This window comes from Prorops nasuta, unplaced genomic scaffold (assembly GCF_024137725.1).
Source record: "Prorops nasuta isolate Cenicafe-Biocafe unplaced genomic scaffold, Cenicafe_Pnas_1.2 PNAS00007, whole genome shotgun sequence".
Taxonomy (NCBI): Eukaryota; Metazoa; Arthropoda; class Insecta; order Hymenoptera; family Bethylidae; genus Prorops; species Prorops nasuta.
In genome coordinates this window covers 6022629-6047874 of record NW_027116804.1, presented here as the reverse complement: position 1 = coordinate 6047874, position 25246 = coordinate 6022629, and the positions used below count along the sequence as shown (strand labels likewise).

The following is a 25246-nucleotide window of genomic DNA, read 5'->3' as shown; positions in this document are numbered from 1 at the left end:
ACATTTTCACAATTGCGGTCAACACGTTGTTATCCTCATCTTCAATTTCACCCCAATCTCCTTCCAAATCTACTTCTTCTTCTTCTTCTTCCTCCACTGATTCTTCTATATTTAGAATGTTATCAATATTTTGTTCAGTAAATAATCTGTACAATTTAATTACACCCATTTTTTTTTTTTTTTTTTTTTGTAGGAACTATCACTTTTAGCAAACTTGGTAGACTGAGAATGGAAGAGATGTAAGCTCAATACGAAATATATTAACAATACGTATTATTATTTTCTCTATCAATACGTATTAGCTTTCGCCACCTCACAATAGCTATCAACACGTTATTTTCCTCCTCTTCCATCTCACTACTACTATCTTCCACTACCTCGTCCATACTTTGGATGATCTCAATATTTTAACTAGCATTCTGATACGACGAACGTTAATAATAATAATATTGTTTTATCATTTTTCGCGTGATTTCAAGGGTGAGGAGCAGGGAGATGGGGGTTACGAGTTGAACGATCGTTGGAGTTTTTAATTAAAACTTATATATTTTTAAAATAATAATAATAATAATATTATATACATAATAATATTGCTCCTAAACTGTAGCAGCAGCAGCAGCACCAGCAGCAGAATCTGCGATTAAAAAATTGAAAATGATTTATTATTAGTCTTAAATTTTAATTTCGTGAAGTACTTAATGTTAGAAGAGTTTAAACTTTTCTTACCGATTCGTGATGGTGGCTGTTAAATGCAATCACGACCCCTATGCTCACGTAGACCACATATTGCACAGCTTACAATACGTGGTATAGGTTGATGATCAGTATCACCAGCAGCACCAGCACCAGCAGCACCAGCAGCATCAGTCTGCAGCGGTGCATTTAAAGGTCTACGAAGTGGTTGATGCTGCTGCAGAAGTCTCCATCTATTTGGTACAACTAACTGCGGTGTTGGCTGTTGTACAATCCTAAATGGCTTTACGATGGCTACAGGCTTTCCTGTTTGTTGATAATCCAATAATGTCATTTTTTTGTCTGGCAAACTGATTTTTTTTTTGTTTGAATCCATTTCGTCTACTGTCAGAAACACTACTGAAGTCGAGATTGCTCTCCAGTACGAATAATCCTTATCTATCTCTACTCTAGATTGAGTTACATCTCTTAATCAAAATGTATTAGATTTCTTTCCGTTTACTCCTGATGAAATAGGAAGGGGAATATTTACAATAATATTTTTTCAATAATATTTTATTTAACCTCTACTTTTTCTCTCATGTTTTTTTTAAAATATTATACACAAAATTTAATAGTAAAAGAAATAGAAATGTGGTTGTTCCTCTTCTTCTTCCCTCTTAGTCTGCTTTGACTCAATATCTTCCTCCTCTACTTTTTTCTCCTCTTCCTCTTCTTCCTTCTTCGTTTGCTTTGACTCAATATCTTTTTCCTCCTCCTCCTCTTCCTTCTTCATGTCCTTTGACTCAATATCTTTTTTCTCAGCCTGTTTCTCTTCGTCTTTCTCCACTTTATTAAAAAAAAATCAAACAAACAATAATTATGAAAAAATGTAAAAAATAAATACTTACAGTTTTTATGCAAATAAAGATGCAGTTTCCGTTCATACACTTCGAAGTAACGATTGAAAAAATCGCTAATTCGATTGACGTATTCCTCTGTCAATTCTCTGGGAAGAGTGGGTGAAAGAGGAACAATATCCTCTTGAATCATGATTAATTTACACTTTTCGCAGCTCATTTTTTTTTTTTTCCTGTGTGCAGCACCTACAACGGTATAAGATTGAATGAAGAATTGAGGACTTGTGTTCTCCTCTTTATTTCTCTAAATAGTTTTCAAAGAATCACATATATGCTTTTATCCACTTGGCAAAAACTGACACCTCCTCGTAAGGACAGTGGATACGTTCATTGTCCAAGTTCGTCTCTCGAACGTGTAAATTACACGGTGTTTTTTCAAAATTATATAATTTAATTAAATCCTTAAACTTAGGACAACCATACACTTCTAAATTGATATTTTCAACATTCATCCTATTCAATATATTTCTTTCAATATTCCCTCCCTTGTAGGCTACTACGGGATTCTCGCAGGTTAAGCAATCTCCAATAAAATCTTCTACATCCTCCTGCTCGTATTTCTCGAATCCCGTATCACTGTATTTTATACCATGCACCATATTGAGCAAATACCACACGGTTTTTTTGTCTTTCTCACTAAGGTTCTTCATAGTGTCACGCAAACGAAAAGATGCGTAAGAAATTTGGTTACTTTTTAAATCAATTATAGCTATATCTTTATATTTAAGTTCTTTTTTATAAACTAAGAAAGTTTCTATATCCATTATGTGAGTTATTCTATGCATCGTTGCGCTCGCGCTATTCTCGACGAAGAAAAGAACTGAAATGAAGCATCCGAAGAAATATCTTCGTCGAGAGAAAGACTTTATCGTTTTTTTTTAAATATAAAGTTACATTTGATAAGGAGTCCATTGTTTCTTAAATACAATGGGAAAAAATCTTAGAAATTATCCCCTCCAAAAAAAAAACATTGAATTTTAATACGTTTAGCATATTGGTTCCCCTGATGGAGGGGGAAAAGAAATTTCTTAAATGCGATAAAAAAAAAGATCGTTCAGTATTGCATCGAGCGACTGACGACGATAATGGCACCGACATTCGTTGATTTTCAAGGTTTTGTATTGACCGACAAAAGTTTTATAGTTAACCCGCCAATAGGCGCGTGCTTTTTTTTTACGTAGATAGGCGCGTGGGGTGCCACGGACACCCCATTTGTTTTTCGTTATTAGACGTAAAATATTTACAAATACAGATTTATTTTTCAATAAATATCATCTATGCGAAGTTCCCTTTGGTATACAATAGCAATTGCATTTCTTTACATTATTTGTATTAATTAAACGCTAATATTTTTAAGTGACTGCACAAATTTTTCGCTACGTTACCAATAGATTTCTATTCTTGGGGTGTTCTGAACACCCCGCGCGCCCATTGCCGGGTTAAAGAATTTGCGGTGTTGCGTGATAATGAAGTGTATCACAATGTATTTTCACCACCATTTCAAGAAGCTTGGTTGAGCGATCTCGAGAGAAAACAGAATGAGTATGTATTTTTTTTTTTAAAGATAAAAAATATAATTTTTTTTTCTTTTTAAAGTTGGCTTTATTTTAATCGCCATGGATTCAATTGGACCGACGGTCATTCACCTTATTACAAGTATAAAGATGTAATAAGAAAGTATGTAACGTCATACGAGGAGGAGGATTGGATTTTCGTGAAAGGACGGGAGAAATATGATTGGTTGAGAAGAATTTGCAACTTAGAAAATATATACAATTCGAAGGAGTGTGAGTGGGGTAAATTTAGTCTTGGATGGAGTAAAAATTTCGAACCACCATTACCCAAGTGTATGAATCATTATGGTATATGTTCACTGCAAAATGTCTACTTTATGAAATCTGTATATGATCAATATATAAAGGAATAAAAGACTTCTGAAAAAAAAAACAATGTATATCAATGTCAGTATGCATTTCGGATTAAACAATGGGATGTGTAGATACCCCTACTTCCCTTCTCTATTCGATATATATAAGCGTTACTCTTCGCGAGAGACGCATTCGCAATTATTAATTTATTGTTGTTGTTCACCGTATGACAGAGTCATTTCTTTAAGAAACACACACAAAATGTCGACTGAATTGCGAAGAAAATTTTTTACAATTAATAGCGCGAATAAGTACGATACGTGGGTACTGGATTGTCGCGAGTATATTCGACGATTGACCAACGCGGATCGAGCTTTGCCCGTTGGAACGCGTCAAAAGAATTTCGCTGAAATCGCGTCTATAAAGTGTCTATTGCTACGAGCGCAGAGAGAACTGAATCATATTAAATCAGGCGCTGGTTATAGCAATGACGTACAAGGACTTACCTGGGAGGAGCTTGATTCGGCGTTTCGAAGTCGAATATGCAGCGGTATGGTAATTAACAGTAATTATATAGAGCCTAAGGATTTTTTAGTAGACGCGGAAGTGTTATTGCGTGTGCGTATAGATAAGGTATTTGTTAGTGCAAATAGTGTTAAGGTTAATTGTGTATTTAACGGACAATTCATCTCCAAGGACAATAGTGATGAAAAAAACATCAGTACGACTAACGCAACATTGTATAAAACTGATAATTTTAGTGATTGGTATAGGAAAAATATTTTAAACGTTATTATGCAAAAATTAAGCGAATTTCAAGAGAGTGATAGTGGATGGGCTTTACAAAAAATCCATTATTTATTAGTTAACATTAATCGTTTTAACCCGTTGCACGCGGGTTGTAGAATTAATCTGCCATCTGCTATCACAAGTAGGAAAGCTCTGATAAATTTAGAAACCAGCGATAATGCATGTTTCGCGTGGTCCGTGACGGCGGCACTCTATCCGGCAAAATCTACGGCTCATCCAAATTGTACGTCCTCTTATCCACATTTTCGGACGGTTTTAGACGTCGGTAGCATAACCTTTCCTACTTCGCTAAAACAGATCCCGCAATTCGAGACGGATAATGATGGGTCGGTCAACATCTTTACCTTGGAGAATGATATCGATGCAAAAATCGTACCTCTTCAGGTGACGAAGAAGAAGAGATCGAGGCATGCCAATCTTCTTCTCGTCAACGATGAACAGGGAGCTGCACATTTCATGTGCATAAGGAAAATATCGAGATTGGTGCGAAGTCAATTCACCAAGAGCAAAATTGCACATTATATATGCGATCGGTATGTATTAATAATAATACAAATATAACTGCATATGATTTATTTTTAGATGTCTCCACTACTTTTGTACAGTGGAGAAGCTGGAGTCGCATGAGCAGGATTGCGCGCGGCTCAACGATAATCTCCGATTGATGCTACCGAGAGAGTCCGAGGATCGCTGGGTTTCCTTCAAGAACATCAAAAATGGGGAGCGAGTGCCATTCGTCGTATACGCGGATCTCGAGTGCATATTATCGAAAGTTGAACAATCGAACAATAGTGATATTTATCAGAAGCATGAATCTATAAGTGTGGCTTATTATTTAAAAAGTGCTCGCGATGCGTCACTCTCGAGATACGATGCTCATCGGGGTGTCGACTGCATCGAATGGTTCATACGCGAGCTCGAGGTCATTGCGCGTATCGCGAGCGAGAAACTGGGCACTATCGTACCCATGCGTGATCTTAGTCTTACCGAACGATCGCGTCACTATAATGACCCCAATTGTCATATATGCAAAAAGCCGTTTCTTCCGAATCAACTACGAATTCGCGATCACGATCATCTGACCGGCAGATATAGAGGGCAGGCTCACAATAATTGTAATTTAAATTTTAAAGATTCGCATGTCATTCCAGTGATTTTCCACAATTTTTCCGGCTATGATTCGCATTTTATTCTCGAGACTATCGCTAATTTGTACGAGGGATCGGTATATCTGCTGCCTGTACATAAGGAAAAATACATTTCATTCACCAAATATTTGCGAAATTATAATATACGGCTGAGATTTATCGATTCGTTCAAATTTATGGCCTCCAGTCTGGACAAATTGAGCTCGTACTTGGCGGAATCTCAGCTGACAAATTTGAGGTCACAATTTTCGGAATTGAGCGTCGAGCAGTTCAACTTGCTTACGAGAATAGGTATTTTTCCTTACGACTATATAGATAGCGCGGCTAGATTGGAAGAGACGGCTTTACCACCGCGCCAGTCGTTTCGCAACAGACTGACCGACAGCGATATCAGCGAGGAAGCATACAATCATGCCGTAGAGGTATGGACCAAATTCCAGATGCGCACACTTGGGGAGTACAGTGACCTGTACCTGAAGACCGATGTCCTATTGTTGACCGACGTTTTCGAAAGTTTTCGCAATAGTTGCATGCTAAATTATAACTTGGATCCAGCCCATTATTATACGCTACCGGGCTTCACCTGGGACGCAATGTTGAAGCATACGGGAATCAGGCTGGAGCTTTTCACGGACGTGGATATGTTGCTGTTCGTGGAGCGCGGTATACGCGGTGGTTTGAGTCAGTGCTCCCATCGTTACGAGAGGGCCAACAATCGGTACATGCGACACTACGATCCGGTGGAACCGTCGAAATATCTCATGTATTACGACGTAAACACTCTGTATGGGTGGGCAATGTGTCAGCCGCTGCCCACCCATGGATTCCAATGGATGGAGGACGCTGCCAATCTCGATGTCTCCGTTATATCCACGGATCATCCCGAGGGTTATATTTTGGAGGTCGATTTGGAGTATCCGCGCGAGCTACACGACAAACACGCGGACCTACCGTTCTGCATGGTGCGCGAGAAGCCGCCGGGCGCGAGCCAGGAGAAGCTGCTGGCCACTTTAAACGGTGCGGCGTCAATTTACCAACAGCAATAATAATTTTCACTCTATGAGGTTGGCAGCACTGAGTGCATGAAGCGTTTTATTCAAGATGTGCTCTCAGTACAATTTTATGTGCATATCAATACATATGCAGTGCATGTGTGTGATTCGGGTAAATTTTAAATATCTCAAGTTAGATTAAGAGTAAAGTATTTTGAGAAATTAGAAAGATATTTAATGTAAGTTCTAGATATAAAAAACTAATTAGAATTTAATTAAAAGGATTGATATTTTAATTATTTAACTAATATAACATAAGTAGTCATTTGAGATTAAAATTTATATAGAGATGTAATATCAATAAGACAATAAGTTGATATTATATCTTATTATTGCTATTTAGATAAAGAAATTAGTGCAGAAATAGTAAACGCAAAATTGTTTGTATTGAAATGTAGGTTCGATTTTTCAGGTTATTTTAAATGAATACGTTAGACTATAAATGAAGACTTAATAGATAAGCAATTAATTTCACTAGTTGAAAGAAGAGGCTTTTACTATGAATGAAATAATAAAAATAGTATCAGATAAGTTATTATTACATTAATTTTGTAGTTATTTGATCAATAATCAGTATAAGAGCCAATTTCTTTGTTGAAATGTGTTTCTTTCTTTCGCAGGCCATTTAAAACAATATATCACTTTTCTCAATGTTGTGTAAGCAGCAAGAATAAATGATCTCTTTTCTGGTTGAAACATTGATGGATAAGACTAATAACATATGTGGCTGCGTTTTAATTTCTTAATGTTCCAGTCTAAAGATGGTTACGTTGAAAGTTAAATGAAAATGACAAATAGCACTGCTATCTTACAGTCTATGTGAAAAATAATTGCTGAAAAGAAATCAGCATATGCACTTCAAAAATCATTTTTAATTAAAATACTCATAAGTGAGTACTTTCAAATGTTTAGTGGCACGTTTATGCTTCAATGAATATAAAATTAATTGGATTAAATACAAGAAAAACTATAAATAAATGGGTATAGTTTATTGCTGTGAAAGCGGTGCAAGAAGAATGAAATGAAATACTTTCAGAAATAAAAGATTTTTATATTTAATTTTATTCAGTATCATTCTTAGTGATTACAAATGCTATTTCCTCCGAATTTTGAAGGTATTTATTTTTAATTGTAATTAATTTATTTATAATTACGTTGGGCTCATTTTTATTAAGTATAATTTTCGGAATATTTGCTTTATCCAATATTTCGGTTTTCCCTTCTTGGTGACCCATATTTGTTAAAGCGTTGAACATATTTATTTTATCCTGTTCTATTAACTCCTTTATACAGCTGAATTCGTCCATGAATCTTATAATCTTCATTTCTATGTCTTCATTGGTTTCATTCTTTTCTATGTTATTATAAAATTCTAGTATTTCTTTATTAAAATCCAAATCTTTCCTTTTTTTCTCTCTAGGCTTATATGTGTTATTTTTAATTTGAGAAAATTCATCTTTCTTCTCTTGCAATATCATCACTAGATAGCCTAAAAAATATACAACTTTAAAGTTTATTTAAAATTTATGTTACAGAAAGAAATTTGATTACAATGATTCCTGAAATAAATATTACAATGACAAATGGATTTAAATTCAATCGAAATGCATTGTCCGTCAAGAAAAGAGTTGAAGGAAATTGAATATTAAGAATGATGGGTACACTACTTTAACGACTTTGATCCACAATAATTGTTATAAGGAAAAGAAACGTTTACACCATATTATCAATTGGAGAAGATACTAGATGCATTTTGGTGGAAATTATTAAGGACAAATTTTACTTACTGATAAACGAATTTATATCTGGTCTTTTTCCTAAGTGTTTATTCAATCTGCTATTGTATGATTCGGAAAAGTTGTTAGTCCTATTTTCAAGCTTATAAACAGAAAAATTAGCAGGCTTTATTTCTTTTATCCAAAATTTTTCATAATAAGAGAAATAGTTTTCAAAGAAATTTCCGAATTGCGATTCAGCCATTTTTCTTAATAGTTGGAATGTACCAATTATATAATTTTGCGGCAATAATGCTAAGAGTATCATTTTTTTAATGATTATAAATCTCTCCGGGTATACCTTCTTATTTATAGTTTGATTTATTAATGAAAGATTTTGAGCTTTTTTGATTAAGGCCTTAAATCATATAAAAATTTAAATAAAATTTAATTTGCTTTAATCTTACATAATTTAAATTTTATAAAACCATGAAAGGGTGTTCAAAAAATATGAAACCCCTTGAATATTTCAAGAACTCTAGCTTTCAGGAAAAGAGTATAAATTAACTTTTATCTTATTTATTACATCTAAAATAAAATCTATTATGCGTATAAAATTGGTTTTGTACCTTGCAAAATGTATACTAAAGAAAACATGTACAAAGGTTACCTAGTCTGTTTCAAATGAAAACTTATTTGGTATTGCACATATATTACGTTAACTGACAAAGGCCTTCCAAAATGCTGCATCAATTCATTACGTCATTCTGTTGTTCATCTGTCGATTAAATTTGTTAAATAACTAGAGATAAATTTATTACTATGTTTTCCTGAAATACCTTAGTTTTGGAGATATATATTCATGAATTTCTTTATTTTTTTAATACCCTGCCTATATAACTATATATTAAACTTACTTGCGAATAGTGAAAATAGCAATGCGTAATTCTTATATTTGGATACACTGTTCTTACAGCGTTCGCTGTAGCTTTTTCAAAGTCTATCATTACAATTTGTGGTTTGAATTCAACAAAGTTAGACTTTATAAAATCAAAAACTTTCAAATAATCCACCGTTCGTCTATTTTTCATCAATATCCAAAGACAAGGAATAGCCTAAGTAATGTAATATAAAATTGAACATTATTTTTGTATCGAATTGCAAAAAATATTAGGAAAAGAAATAAGTCTTACTTTATTAACATGATCATTACTAGCAATTGAAATTGTTAAAAGCTGTAGATTTTTCTCCTTGAAATTTGGAACCGATTTAAATGTTCCATCCACAAATATTTTGTCTGCATATGTCATCACGCTTTGGAAAAAAACTTTATCGTAAAAACATATGTTTAGTATGTTTGCATTATCGTCCTTTAATATTGTGGTATTTACACCAATATTTCCACCATTTTTATCATTAATAATGATATAATTGGCAAAATTTGCTAGATCATTTTCTTTTAATTTAATATTCGGTCTATTCTCATTCTTTTTAATACACCGTTGCAGCGTTCGCCTGCAGGTGTTGAACGGTATTTCATTTTTAATAGATGGACTGCTGCTTTGACAAATATGATATAAATTTACATAAGAACAAAAATTGAGAAGGGAAAAATAAATTTTATACATATTAATAATCTTTTACTTACTTCAATACTAAGGAATTATAAATTTGCTTAGGTTTTGTGCTATATGTTTTTGCTGTCTTTCTCATGTCATTTAAAATTAACATTCTATTGTTTTTTACAATATCTGGTTCATGGTTATGAGGAACATCAGAAGGATAAAATTGATTGTCAAAAAATCGACCGTGAGCTTTACAACCGAACTTTACACTTTTTATACAGTATAAATACCTGACAGGAAAATATGTGTTGAGAAGGAAAGAGAGACTAATAGGGATTATAGAGTATTTTGTTAAAACAAATATAATATTTACAATTTATTATTTCTTCGGTTTTTTATGAAATATCTATAATCGTTAAAAATCCATAATTTTCTTTCTGATTTATTTGCCAAAGACATCTTTCCACAAATTAAACTGTATATCACAAACCGCAAATGTTGTAGAGACCAGCCTTTTTGCTGCTATACGACTGTTTTCGACATGTAATAGCGTGTAGTTGCAAACGAAAACATTGGTTGCGTTTCAAATTTTAAGCGCTAAAGTAGCGCTATATCATGATTGGTCAGTTGAATCAATTTGACCAATCATGACCCGTATCTTACCTAGCGCTACCGTAGCGCTAAAGTTTTGAAACGCAGCCATTGAACATGTATGTGTACATGTTGTTAAATGTTAAAAACAGTCGTATAGCAGCAAAAAGGCTGGTCTCTACAACATTTGCGGTTTGTGATATACAGTTTAATTTGTGGCAAGATGTCTTTGGCAAATAAATCAGAAAGAAAATTATGGATTTTTAACGATTATAGATATTTCATAAAAAACCGAAGAAATAATAAATTGTAAATATTATATTTGTTTTAACAAAATACTCTATAATCCCTATTAGTCTCTCTTTCCTTCTCAACAAATATTTTCCTGTCAGGTATTTATACTGTATAAAAAGTGTAAAGTTCGGTTGTAAAGCTCACGGTCGATTTTTTGACAATCAATTTTATCCTTCTGATGTTCCTCATAACCATGAACCAGATATTGTAAAAAACAATAGAATGTTAATTTTAAATGACATGAGAAAGACAGCAAAAACATATAGCACAAAACCTAAGCAAATTTATAATTCCTTAGTATTGAAGTAAGTAAAAGATTATTAATATGTATAAAATTTATTTTTCCCTTCTCAATTTTTGTTCTTATGTAAATTTATATCATATTTGTCAAAGCAGCAGTCCATTTATTAAAAATGAAATACCGTTCAACACCTGCAGGCGAACGCTGCAACGGTGTATTAAAAAGAATGAGAATAGACCGAATATTAAATTAAAAGAAAATGATCTAGCAAATTTTGCCAATTATATCATTATTAATGATAAAAATGGTGGAAATATTGGTGTAAATACCACAATATTAAAGGACGATAATGCAAACATACTAAACATATGTTTTTACGATAAAGTTTTTTTCCAAAGCGTGATGACATATGCAGACAAAATATTTGTGGATGGAACATTTAAATCGGTTCCAAATTTCAAGGAGAAAAATCTACAGCTTTTAACAATTTCAATTGCTAGTAATGATCATGTTAATAAAGTAAGACTTATTTCTTTTCCTAATATTTTTTGCAATTCGATACAAAAATAATGTTCAATTTTATATTACATTACTTAGGCTATTCCTTGTCTTTGGATATTGATGAAAAATAGACGAACGGTGGATTATTTGAAAGTTTTTGATTTTATAAAGTCTAACTTTGTTGAATTCAAACCACAAATTGTAATGATAGACTTTGAAAAAGCTACAGCGAACGCTGTAAGAACAGTGTATCCAAATATAAGAATTACGCATTGCTATTTTCACTATTCGCAAGTAAGTTTAATATATAGTTATATAGGCAGGGTATTAAAAAAATAAAGAAATTCATGAATATATATCTCCAAAACTAAGGTATTTCAGGAAAACATAGTAATAAATTTATCTCTAGTTATTTAACAAATTTAATCGACAGATGAACAACAGAATGACGTAATGAATTGATGCAGCATTTTGGAAGGCCTTTGTCAGTTAACGTAATATATGTGCAATACCAAATAAGTTTTCATTTGAAACAGACTAGGTAACCTTTGTACATGTTTTCTTTAGTATACATTTTGCAAGGTACAAAACCAATTTTATACGCATAATAGATTTTATTTTAGATGTAATAAATAAGATAAAAGTTAATTTATACTCTTTTCCTGAAAGCTAGAGTTCTTGAAATATTCAAGGGGTTTCATATTTTTTGAACACCCTTTCATGGTTTTATAAAATTTAAATTATGTAAGATTAAAGCAAATTAAATTTTATTTAAATTTTTATATGATTTAAGGCCTTAATCAAAAAAGCTCAAAATCTTTCATTAATAAATCAAACTATAAATAAGAAGGTATACCCGGAGAGATTTATAATCATTAAAAAAATGATACTCTTAGCATTATTGCCGCAAAATTATATAATTGGTACATTCCAACTATTAAGAAAAATGGCTGAATCGCAATTCGGAAATTTCTTTGAAAACTATTTCTCTTATTATGAAAAATTTTGGATAAAAGAAATAAAGCCTGCTAATTTTTCTGTTTATAAGCTTGAAAATAGGACTAACAACTTTTCCGAATCATACAATAGCAGATTGAATAAACACTTAGGAAAAAGACCAGATATAAATTCGTTTATCAGTAAGTAAAATTTGTCCTTAATAATTTCCACCAAAATGCATCTAGTATCTTCTCCAATTGATAATATGGTGTAAACGTTTCTTTTCCTTATAACAATTATTGTGGATCAAAGTCGTTAAAGTAGTGTACCCATCATTCTTAATATTCAATTTCCTTCAACTCTTTTCTTGACGGACAATGCATTTCGATTGAATTTAAATCCATTTGTCATTGTAATATTTATTTCAGGAATCATTGTAATCAAATTTCTTTCTGTAACATAAATTTTAAATAAACTTTAAAGTTGTATATTTTTTAGGCTATCTAGTGATGATATTGCAAGAGAAGAAAGATGAATTTTCTCAAATTAAAAATAACACATATAAGCCTAGAGAGAAAAAAAGGAAAGATTTGGATTTTAATAAAGAAATACTAGAATTTTATAATAACATAGAAAAGAATGAAACCAATGAAGACATAGAAATGAAGATTATAAGATTCATGGACGAATTCAGCTGTATAAAGGAGTTAATAGAACAGGATAAAATAAATATGTTCAACGCTTTAACAAATATGGGTCACCAAGAAGGGAAAACCGAAATATTGGATAAAGCAAATATTCCGAAAATTATACTTAATAAAAATGAGCCCAACGTAATTATAAATAAATTAATTACAATTAAAAATAAATACCTTCAAAATTCGGAGGAAATAGCATTTGTAATCACTAAGAATGATACTGAATAAAATTAAATATAAAAATCTTTTATTTCTGAAAGTATTTCATTTCATTCTTCTTGCACCGCTTTCACAGCAATAAACTATACCCATTTATTTATAGTTTTTCTTGTATTTAATCCAATTAATTTTATATTCATTGAAGCATAAACGTGCCACTAAACATTTGAAAGTACTCACTTATGAGTATTTTAATTAAAAATGATTTTTGAAGTGCATATGCTGATTTCTTTTCAGCAATTATTTTTCACATAGACTGTAAGATAGCAGTGCTATTTGTCATTTTCATTTAACTTTCAACGTAACCATCTTTAGACTGGAACATTAAGAAATTAAAACGCAGCCACATATGTTATTAGTCTTATCCATCAATGTTTCAACCAGAGAAGAGATCATTTATTCTTGCTGCTTACACAACATTGAGAAAAGTGATATATTGTTTTAAATGGCCTGCGAAAGAAAGAAACACATTTCAACAAAGAAATTGGCTCTTATACTGATTATTGATCAAATAACTACAAAATTAATGTAATAATAACTTATCTGATACTATTTTTATTATTTCATTCATAGTAAAAGCCTCTTCTTTCAACTAGTGAAATTAATTGCTTATCTATTAAGTCTTCATTTATAGTCTAACGTATTCATTTAAAATAACCTGAAAAATCGAACCTACATTTCAATACAAACAATTTTGCGTTTACTATTTCTGCACTAATTTCTTTATCTAAATAGCAATAATAAGATATAATATCAACTTATTGTCTTATTGATATTACATCTCTATATAAATTTTAATCTCAAATGACTACTTATGTTATATTAGTTAAATAATTAAAATATCAATCCTTTTAATTAAATTCTAATTAGTTTTTTATATCTAGAACTTACATTAAATATCTTTCTAATTTCTCAAAATACTTTACTCTTAATCTAACTTGAGATATTTAAAATTTACCCGAATCACACACATGCACTGCATATGTATTGATATGCACATAAAATTGTACTGAGAGCACATCTTGAATAAAACGCTTCATGCACTCAGTGCTGCCAACCTCATAGAGTGAAAATTATTATTGCTGTTGGTAAATTGACGCCGCACCCTTTAAACGATAAGACTCGTTACGTAATACATTATCGCGCTCTGCAACAATGTATGCGTAATGGACTCGTACTGGAGCGTATACATCGCGGTTTAAAGTTTCAGCAGTCCACCTGGCTACGCGATTACATCGAGCTGAACACGCGTTTGCGTACCGCGTCCACTATCGAATTTGAGAGGAATCTCTTCAAGTTGATGAACAACGCGGTTTTCGGTAAAACAATGGAGAACGTGAGGAATAGAGTTGACGTGAGGCTCGCAACCAAGTGGGAGCGAAGATACGGGGCGGAAAGCCTGATTTCCAAACCGAATTTTCACAGTCTCGCGATTTTCAACGAGATTTTGGTCGCGATTCAATTGTCGAAATTGTCCGCGAAATTTGATAAACCCATTGACGTGGGAATGAGTATTTTAGATATTTCAAAAATTTGCTTGTACGAATTTCACTATGACTATATGCTTCCTACATTCGGCGGTAAATGTAGAGCGATGTATACCGACACGGACAGTCTGATATACAGCGTGGAGTGCGACGACGTTTACTCGTACATGAAACGCGATCTCGCGCGATTCGACACCAGCGATTATCCCGACGACAATCGGTATGACTTGCCGCGCGTCAACAAAAAGATACCTGGTTTGATGAATGACGAGAACAATGGTCGTATCATGACCGAGTTCGTAGGACTGAGGGCAAAAATGTATACTTTCAAGGTGCAGGACTGTGCGAGAATTACCAAAAAAGCCAAAGGTGTCAAAGGTTACGTTATCGATAGAAATATAACATTTGACGACTACAAGGATTGTTTGGACCATTTCACCGTACAGTCTCGCAGTCAAAATTTAATTAGATCGAAGCTGCACCGAGTTTTCTCGATCAGTCAGAGAAAGGTCGCCCTCAGTCCGTACGACGACAAGCGTTTCGTTACACCCGGCACCGCGGCGACTCTACCCTGGGGACATTATAGTCTAAAATTATAATTTATTTATTGTTTTTATTTAGTCGCTTTATTGTTTTTTTTTATTTCAACGATACATCTCAATAAAAGTTCTTATAAAACATTGCTCTTATTTATCCAGGAATTGTGCGTACTGTCGAATCCCAGCCACTTAACGAACACTTTATCGCCCTTTCTGCGCAATACTTTCTCTACCAGATACACATCGGGATTGATGGTTTTCGAAAGCTCGTATTCGTAAAATCCACTTAACAGTTCCGTGCCCCTGGAATCCTTGAGGAGATACGTAGCGGGATAGGTCCTCTGCACTTTCGCCACCTCGAATATTTCGGTCGTCCAATTTGGCGTGTAGCCTTTGGCAAACATCTGCTTGTATTTACTGATTCGTACGAAATCGCCGACTTTGAACTTGGCACGACCTGCGACCTTGATGTGACTGTATACTGTCTTGAGTAGCTTATCTGCATGCTCGGGTTTCACATCCACGGGACGCATTCCCGTGGTACGATGCTTTCGCGCATTGTACGCATCCACCAACTCTTGCAGCATAGCGCGCCACTTGTAATTGCCGTTCAGCGTAAATCATTTCCACATTTCCGTCTTCAACGTACGATTCCAGCGCTCGACTATCGACGCTTTCATCACGCTGTAGGTCGAGTAGTGATTTATCTCGCGTTTCCTCATCAACGCCTGAAAGTCACCGTTGTAAAACTCCTTGCCGTTGTCGGTCTGTAAATTTTTCGGACATCTGCCGGTCTTTAGGATTCTCGTCATTGCCGTCGTCACTTCTCTGCCGCTCTTGGTCTTTAATGCCACCGACCAAGCGTATTTCGAGAGGGTATCGATTACAGTGAGAATGTACTGGTGACCCGCATCGACGTAATTGCGCATATCAACAAGATCGGCCTGCCAGAGATCGTCGAAGCCACGCACGATGACTCTTCTGCGTTGAAAATTTATCCTCGCCGGTACATGGAGCTCATCCACCAACTGTATCTTTTCTTTGCTCATTTTTTGTTTTTCAAACATGGACAGATTCCTATAATTTATAATTATTGCTAAGTGTTTCACGTATCAGATCTTCCTTACTCACTTTATCATCCAATTTTTCACAAATTGTTTGCAAAATTTGGTCCATCTTTTTCTCAAATTGTTCATTATGTTTATTCAATGTTATTGTCAAATATTGTTTAAATTCGAGCAGTAAATGTTCTAAATTTGTTTCGTGAAAGTGTTTCCTACTCTAACCATCCAGTCCAATTCCAAATTTATTTATCGACATTTCAAATGCACTACTGTCACTTTTTTCTCAAATTTCAGTCTCTTGTTGTCGCTCGTTATTCCTCTTTTTGATGGCTCGTAATGTCGAGAGTATACATTCTACGATGTATGTTAAACAAATGTAAATTTCACAACAGCAGGAATCAGACATTTAATTTTTTTTTACCTCGTACTACCGAAAGACGTTGATATTACACTGAGGTAAGAATGTAACATGCAACTTTCTTTATACGATAAGATCCTCGTCGCGCAACTCCTCGATTATCGACTGTATCTCGTTATGATGACTCGTATTACCGGCAGCCACCGATGCGATCAAAAGTCTCAAACGTTCGATCAATTCATTCGGATCGTTCCAATGTACGTAGTTGATTGGTCCCTCGGTGACACGCATAAGACCTTTACCCCTTTTTTTTTTGATGATGTTGACGCTTTACTGACACCTGATGTTGACGCGTCAGACGTTGACGATTTTCTTGCTGGCACGTCAGACGTTGACGATTTTCTTGCTGGCGCGTCAGACGTTGACGATTTTCTTGCGCCTGATGTTGATGGTAACCGATCAGGCGGTAACATAGGTTTTCCCAATAGCAATGGTTTCATAATTTCTTTATATTTTGCACTTTTATTACCCTTGGTTTGTTTTAGACTATCGTTTAACAGTTTATGCGCTTTAGTTTGATTTAGAATACTCTTGTATTGTTCCAAATCGTCGGGTTTTATAATGGCTCGATTGGGTTCTCTCATGAAAATTAGTTCATAAGTACCTATTGTACCGGTGTATAACGTCTTATCGAGAATAATATCTCCTTCATGACTAATATCAAATTTACATCTACCAAGCGTCAGTTGATCATTTTTATAAAGAGGTCCAAAAGCGCGATCAATCAAGTTATCCCTATCGGTCAGAAGTAATTTAATATACTTGCCAGGGATCGGATGTATTCGATTATGTTGAAAGGCATATTGTAACAAGCCTGGTTCATTTTTTTCATCAATATTTAATTTTTCTAGCAAACTTTTTTTCGAATCGGACAACGTTTGATCGGTTATAGAAGACGCGTCGTCCTCGGTCATGAAATCCAATGGATTCGTAATAGTTTCACTAATACTACTTCTAAGATTCTTTGCTCGTTTATACGGTGTCGATGTGAAGTAGGCTCCCCTCTTCAATTTATCGTTGACGAACGAATTATTATTATTATTATTTGTGTTATCCTCCGTTTGAGAAACGAGTTTCATCAATGGATCGACTATCGGCTTGAATGTCTCGTTCAAACTGCTCTCCATTATCGCCTTCTCCGATTTCAAGGCACGATGCTTGTCGCGAATGACCTCGCTCGTCTTGGCGATCCTCTTCAGAAGCGATTTTTCATCCATCGCGATGCTGTATACAACAGCTTTCCTCGAATTGAACGGTTTTTAACCGACCTGTTGCGATGCTGTATACAACAGCTTTCTCCGAACCGACACGGATTTTAACCGACCTGACACGGTGATCCGAACGGCCTGCACTCCACTATCAAACTGACACTCAAGGCCGTGATCGTGAAACCTTACCGGCCTGACATTCACAAGGCCGTTCACGTTGAAACCTTACCGGCCTGACACTCGCAAGGCCGTTCACTCGATCGTGGCGTACTCGTTGAAACCTTTGCGATATCGACCGTTCTTCAGAGAGCTATCCTTGTCTATTACTAAGAAACCGTAATCGCGACTCCAACAGGTCGAACACAATGTGAGAAATTTCTCATACGACATATCACTGTTGACGTGATCGTTGAAAATATGCTTCAGATTAGTTTCATCCTGCTTAAATATTATTAGCAAGTTTGCGTTATCTCGTATCAGATGCTTTGGTATTTTCGCATAAGTCTGACAGAGGTAGAAGCAATCGATGTTGGAATGTCTACCCATGCAAAAGTAGTCCCTTATATTGTCCTGCTTGTCGTTGGCCACATCGTCGAATATGAAAATGGAGTTCGGCTTTGCATCCGCGACGTTCACAACCTCGCAATTGTTTGAAAATGGAAAGTAACAAATTTCCTCCGTGTCCTGCAGAAGCTGCTCCAGGTATCGATACTTCGGTTGCTGCAGCGACTTCGAGTAGACGTACAGGTTCTCGAATCTCACACCGTGCGGACTCTCTATGAGGCTCAGCAACACGTTTGTCTTACCGCAATTCGACGGACCGCAAATTATGCAGCGTATCGTAGATGGTAATAGCGATCCGTGGCGTTTTCTTATTTGCGTGGTAGCATCGTGAGCATCCAAATTTGTCACGCGAATAGTCGGCACGTGCTTCACGAAATGCATCCTCGCTATTAACCTTCGGGAACAGCTGTATCGTTCATTTATATTTCGCGATTTACGGAACTATTCGGTCAGTTGCCATTACGATGGCGTTCATGCTATTCGTCGTCGATTCCCTGCAGAACTTGACGAATCATCAGCTCGAACACATACCGAAGATCGTATTGCTGGAGTACTTTCCAGACAGTATCGCGAGTGTGTGGGAAAGATTACCTCGGCACATTCGCGCGGACTCGGATGTGCAGAAATATCATTATTGCTTGCAACACTACAATCTACCTAATACCACTCACCACGACGGACCACCGAGATGGATGAAAGACTGTTACGTTTGTCAGCAAGAGAAGCAGTTGCTCTAAATGTCTGGATCGTTCTTCAATAAAGTCTTGAAAAAATTGCCATTTGAGCTGCACGTGCCCGGTTACAATTATTGCGGGCCCGGCACTCGACTTCGCGAAAGATTGGAGCGCGGCGATCGTGGTATAAATCCGCTGGACGAGGCCTGCCTCGATCACGACTTAGCATATTGGCACAACGAGGATCTACCGGAGCGTCATCAGGCCGAAAAAGTGCTAGCGAGGAGAGCGCGTGAACGTATTACCGCAAGAGACGCGACCTTGGGTGAACGCGCGGTCGCCGCAGCCGTATGGGCATCGATGAATGCTAAGCGTAAACTTGGCTTGGGATTACATAATATTGTCGCGATGAAGAAAGCAGTAGCGGCTAAAAAAAAGAACAACAACAACAAGAAAAAAATTGGTACTACTACTACGAGGAAGAGAAGAATTCGAGTGCCGAGGAAGCGGGGTGGTATAATTCCTATACTCCCACTGCTAGGTGCAGTCGGAGCATTGGCAGGTGGAGCATCGGGTATAGCGACGGCTGTAAACCGTGCAAAAGCTGAGAGAGAACGATTGCGGGAAATGCAACGTCACAATCGCGCGATGGAAGCGTCGCGGGAGAGAGCCCGAGGTCTTTATCTGAAACCGTACAAGCGAGTCCTCGGAGAGGGAAACCGTGGAGGTGGAAAAAAAAACAACAAAAAAAAACGGTCGGATAAGAGGAAGAAAATGAATGAGGGGAAATTTCGTCGTCGTCGCGATGCTCTCCCGGATTCAGGTGCTACTAGTAACATACAATTGGCACGCATCTGCCGACGCATACCATACTTCCGTGGAGTCTTTATGCGCACATCTCTGCCGCTCGACGGGCCGCGGTGCAACGAGTGCGCGATCGTGAATTTCGACGATCAATGCAGCCCTGGTACCCACTGGGTAGCCTACGTCAAGCGTAACGACATCGTCGTATATTTTGATTCCTTCGGAAATTTGAAACCGACGAAAGAATGTGTGCGTTACTTTGGTCCTAACGTTACAATCTACTACAATCATGATCGATATCAATCGTACGATAAAAGCAATTGCGGTCAGTTGTGCGTGAAATTCATGCGAGAACAGATACTTTGAAAAAAAAAAAAAAAAAAAATGTCTTTCACCGTGACATTATCGGATCGTAAATAAGTATTAAATTCAGATTTCTTTCCCTCGATCAATCTGCAAGACGATCGGTACGAGATCGGTCTCGTGGACATGCAAACGTACAACTCGGTAGCCAATGTGGACGAGACGAATAATAAGTTCTACTACGATAACGATAAGGTACTGACGATACCCAGAGGCTGTTACGAATTGAGTGTGATAAATGAGTATTTGCAGTGTCAAATTTCTGCGAGACACGAAATTCAAGACGACATTGACAGCGTTATTCTTCTACGAGCGAATAACAATACACTGAAGAGTGAAATATTCTGCAAATATTCGATTGACTTTGGAAAACCGAATAACGTTGGCTCACTATTGGGCTTCTCGTCGAATCGCGTGATCGAACCGAACGCCGAGGCTGAATCCGACGAAACCGTGAACATTGTGAAAACAAATATTCTACGCATCGAGTGCAACATTGTGGGTGGTGCGTACACCAACGGTAGACCCCGACACATTATTCACGAGTTCTTTCCCAGCGTACCACCGGGCTATAAAATCTCGGAGGCACCGAAAACCGTCATTTATCTACTGGTCATCGTCAGAGTAATCGACCGTCTCACGTTACGTATCCTCGATCAGGACGATCGTCTCGTAGACTTTGGACGTGAAGAAATTACCATAAGATTGCACATTAAGAAAAATGTTAATTTACAAAAGTAACGAGGATTATAAAGCGGTGAACCTGGATGAAATGTTCGCTAGTCGTTCGTCCTACGTGGAGTCGAATACACCGGTTCATCGGAGTGAAAATCGCGACAAGAGGAGCTTCTTGCTAACGAGAAGAAATATAGAATTTTTACAATCATTGGGATTCACCGTGAAGAGATTGGACGAAGGTACATAGTGGAACAATGGCAGATCCCTTGAACGTCACCGCACCGCTGACCTACGACAATCGCATCACCAAAATGGAGATGCATGCCTACAATCCGTATGCGAACGCCTCGTTGGCGAACAACGACGAAATTCGCATTCCCATACAGCAGCAAGATTTGATACTCCTGCCGTGCGAGAGTTATCTCTACGTCGAGGGTCAGCTGGTGGAGGGCACGCGTGACGCGAGCGCCAGCAACGAGGATATAGTTACGCTCGACTGCAATTCCGCGGCCTTTCTCTTCGACGAGATTCGTTACGAATTGAACGGTATCGATATCGACCGATGCAGAAACGTCGGTATTACCAGCACTCTGAAGAATCTCGTTTCCCTGAGCACCGAGGAGAGCGCCAGTCTACGTCATTCCGGATGGTTCGTCGCTACAGCCAAAGACCGGCTCAAAAAGGAGGCGGCTGTTAAGAATTTTAGCTTTTGCGTGCCCCTGAAAATGCTGCTGGGAGTCTGCGAGGATTATCGGCGAGTCGTCGTTAACGCGCGTCACGAGCTCGTTCTCATTCGCGCCCGCGACGATACAAACGCCATTTACACATCGGTGAAAATCACCGATTCGTCGATCAAGCTGCTACGAGTGCAATGGAGAATACCCCATGTGACCCTGAACGAAATTACGAAACTCCAATTTCTCAGTATCGTCGAGCAGGACAAAAGTCTGTCACTCGCTTTTCGCGCCTGGGAACTTTACGCGTATCCGCTTCTGCCCAAGTCGCAGCGACACACGTGGTCCGTGAAAGCGTCCACGCAATTGGAGAAGCCGCGATACGTCATTCTGGCTTTCAGAACGAACAAGAAGAGTAATCAGCACGAGGATGTGCTCAAATTCAGTCATTGCAAAGTACTCGATGTCAAACTCTATCTGAATTCCGAATCTTATCCGTACGATCGTCTCGACACTGATTTCACGAAATCCCGCTACTCCGTCCTCTACGACATGTATGTAAAGTTTTTCACCTCCTAATACGCTGGTGAGAAACTCGCGAGACCCATGCTCGACTATACGGACTTTTTGACGTACGGGCCGCTCTTCGTCATCGACTGCTCGCATCAGAACGAGTCCATAAAAACCGGCACGGTCGACGTCAAACTCGAGATCGAGTGTATGGAAATCATTCCGGATAATACTACAGCCTATTGTCTAATTATACACGATAAAATTGTACAATATAATCCTCTTACGAATATTGTTAGAAATGTAAGTTAAAAAATAAGAAAACAATTTTTATTAAATAAATATATAATAAACAACAAATTTATTCATTATTTTTTTTTTTGATACAAAATACCTATCAAACATTAGACTTAAATTCCACGTTGTGATATTTTCCTCCTTTATATAACATTATTAAATTATTGGCTGCTGCAGCCTTTTGTAGGTGCTGCAACTGCTCCGTATCTTCCGCCAATTTTGCCATTCTCCCTGGCAAGAATACCTAATCGGCTGTTGACAGCTTTACAATGATTTTCATTCCATATTTTATCATAATTTTGTCCACTTCGGAAATATCGTACTCTTGATTTTCCGTCAAGCTATTTAATTTCACAAAATTTTTTGGAATGACGCTTCCCAATTCATTGATTTTATTGAAATTCATTTTTATCTCTATGAAAAAAAAAAAAAAAAAAAAAAAAATTATTAGTCTCATTAAAGTTAAAAACTCAATTAAATAATGCATGTACTAATCGAATGAAAAAAAAAATATCCTTACCTTTTTTTATGTAACAAACAAGTTTCTTTTTAATGTGTTTAATCACACACTTATTTTTTCTTAATAGTTCAAGCACGCGTGGTAAGACTATGCAGCTCTCGTTTAACAAACTGACTTTTTATATGAACGATATTATCGTATATTAAGCGTATTTAATTTCAATGTTTGGAAGGGGTAATTTTTGTTTTTTTCTTACTTGCGATGAATTTCCATTGTGATTGACTTATCACAGTATAATTCAATAGAGAAAAACGATATTATCGTATTTCTTGGAAAGAGTAATTTTCTAAGATTTTCTTACTTGCGATGAATATCCATTGTGATTGTAACCTATAGGTTAAAGACAATAGGAAAAAAAATATATCTATACGGAGATTATTCGAAGGGTATGGTTCTTCTTATTTTGATTAAGAAAGAATTAACTCCTTATCGCATGTCACTTTATATTTTAAAAACCGATAAAGACTTTCTCTCAACGGGATATCCTCGGTGGAGCAGCATTCAGTCCTCAAACCTTCAACAGTACACATTAAAAAATCATAGAAATTTAATCGATCGTTGACCTTGATGGATTTAGCACTTCGTTATTTTTTTCTGGAAGCATTTAAGTTTGCTTTATTTAAATTTTCGTTACTTTCCTGATTTACTTGGTGCATGCCTTCAACAATGCAGTACACATTGAAAAATCATAGAAAATTAATCGATCGTTGAAATTGATGGATTTAGTACTTCGTTGTTTTTTGTCTGGAGCATTTAAGTTTGCTTTATTTAAATTTTCGTTACTTTCCTGATTTACTTGGTGCATTGTGAGGATAAAATCTAAGGAAGGAGGAGGATGAAAATTCATCTGTACCTACTACTTCTTTTTCATCGATGAAAGACGTGCTGAATTTTTGTATGTATACTTGCTTCGTTAAAAAAATAGAGCTATTACTATGCGAAAAGTAACAACATGATTTCAATTATGTCTAAGGTGAGAAATATTGGCTACGCGATCGGAGTCTTTCGTCACAGGAACACAAGCTGCGCGCAAATGGAGCCTGAGGTAGACCTTACTTCGACGAGGCAAAGTGGACCATTTTGATTTTAGATGGAAGAACTACTCAAAAACGCAGAGCCCAGCTATCTCGCTGCAGAATATCAGAAAAAAAAATGAAGATTGTAAAAAATATATATATTTTAAATAATAAAGTGCGTTTTTTATGCCGCAAGGCTGTTTCACCAAAATCTACGTATATTTATACGTTCCCTCAATTCCTTTCATAATAAATTAATTTTACAATATGTGTTCTCTCTCTCTCTTATATCTCTCGCGTAAAGGGCTGGGACGTTTGGCGGACCCGTTGCGAACACCAGCTGGAATTTTTCATTTGAAATTAGGCATACCAATGGATGAAATAACAAAATAGGCAGATAGGCGCGCGATGTACTACTTAGATTCGCAAACTTCTTATAAAATTATACACGTTATCAGTACCAAGAGATTTAACGATATAAATAAACCTTTTTGTTAAAGACTAAACAATTGGAGTGTCACGTGATTAATTTTCCCCCACCACCGGGGTGTCACGTGATTATTTTTCCCCCACCACCGGGCTTCCCCCACCACCCTGGAGTGGGGGCAATCCCCCTCCGCTAAGAAGTGGGGGTATTTCCCCTACCTCCCCTTCCCCCGCGAAACCCCGACCCCCTCGCCACCCGGTCCCAGAATCCCTATAGCCACACTACTATGATGCGTGGAAGTTAGTCCTCCCGCGAGAGGCTCGACTTTTAGCCCTACAGAAAGCTCACAATAATACTTCCGCAGGACATGCTGGCGTTCAGAAAACTCACGCCAGAATCTGCAAAGATTACTATTGGCCGGGAGTTTTCAAAGACGCCGTAGCATTCGTACGCGGGTGCAAAGTCTGTCAGCAACATAAAGCTGTACAGCTTGCCCCTGTAGGACTTATGGGAACTCGGGTAGTGGAGCGACCATGGACTGTGGTTGCGGGAGACATCATGGGCCCCTTTCCACCGAGTAAGGCCCAACAGCGTTACGTAGTAGTCTTCCTCGACATCTTCAGTCGTTACGTGGTAATGCGAGCGATCCGCACAGTTGACGCCAAAAGCATCTTGAAAGCTTTTAGCGAGCTGGTTATTTACCGTTGGGGATCACCGGAAATATTTCTTTGCGATAACGGTACCGAGTTCGTAAATAAGGAAGTGACCAA

The 25246-nt window shown here is 36.6% G+C and overlaps 2 protein-coding genes across 2 annotated transcripts; one reads left to right on the top strand and one right to left on the bottom strand.

Annotated features, from left to right (window-relative positions):
- Positions 1 to 7531: 7531 nt before the first annotated feature.
- On the bottom strand, positions 7532 to 8935 carry LOC136774976 (uncharacterized). Its single transcript, XM_066729449.1, has 5 exons — positions 8903 to 8935; positions 8815 to 8829; positions 8674 to 8727; positions 8258 to 8603; positions 7532 to 7959 (listed from the first exon to the last, which is right to left on the bottom strand). The coding sequence occupies exons 1-5, from the start codon at positions 8933 to 8935 to the stop codon at positions 7532 to 7534; spliced, it is 876 nt and encodes a 291-aa protein (XP_066585546.1).
- A 2903-nt stretch (positions 8936 to 11838) lies between these two features.
- LOC136774974 (uncharacterized) lies at positions 11839 to 13242 on the top strand. Its single transcript, XM_066729448.1, has 5 exons — positions 11839 to 11871; positions 11945 to 11959; positions 12047 to 12100; positions 12171 to 12516; positions 12815 to 13242. The coding sequence occupies exons 1-5, from the start codon at positions 11839 to 11841 to the stop codon at positions 13240 to 13242; spliced, it is 876 nt and encodes a 291-aa protein (XP_066585545.1).
- The last annotated feature ends 12004 nt before the right edge of the window (positions 13243 to 25246 follow it).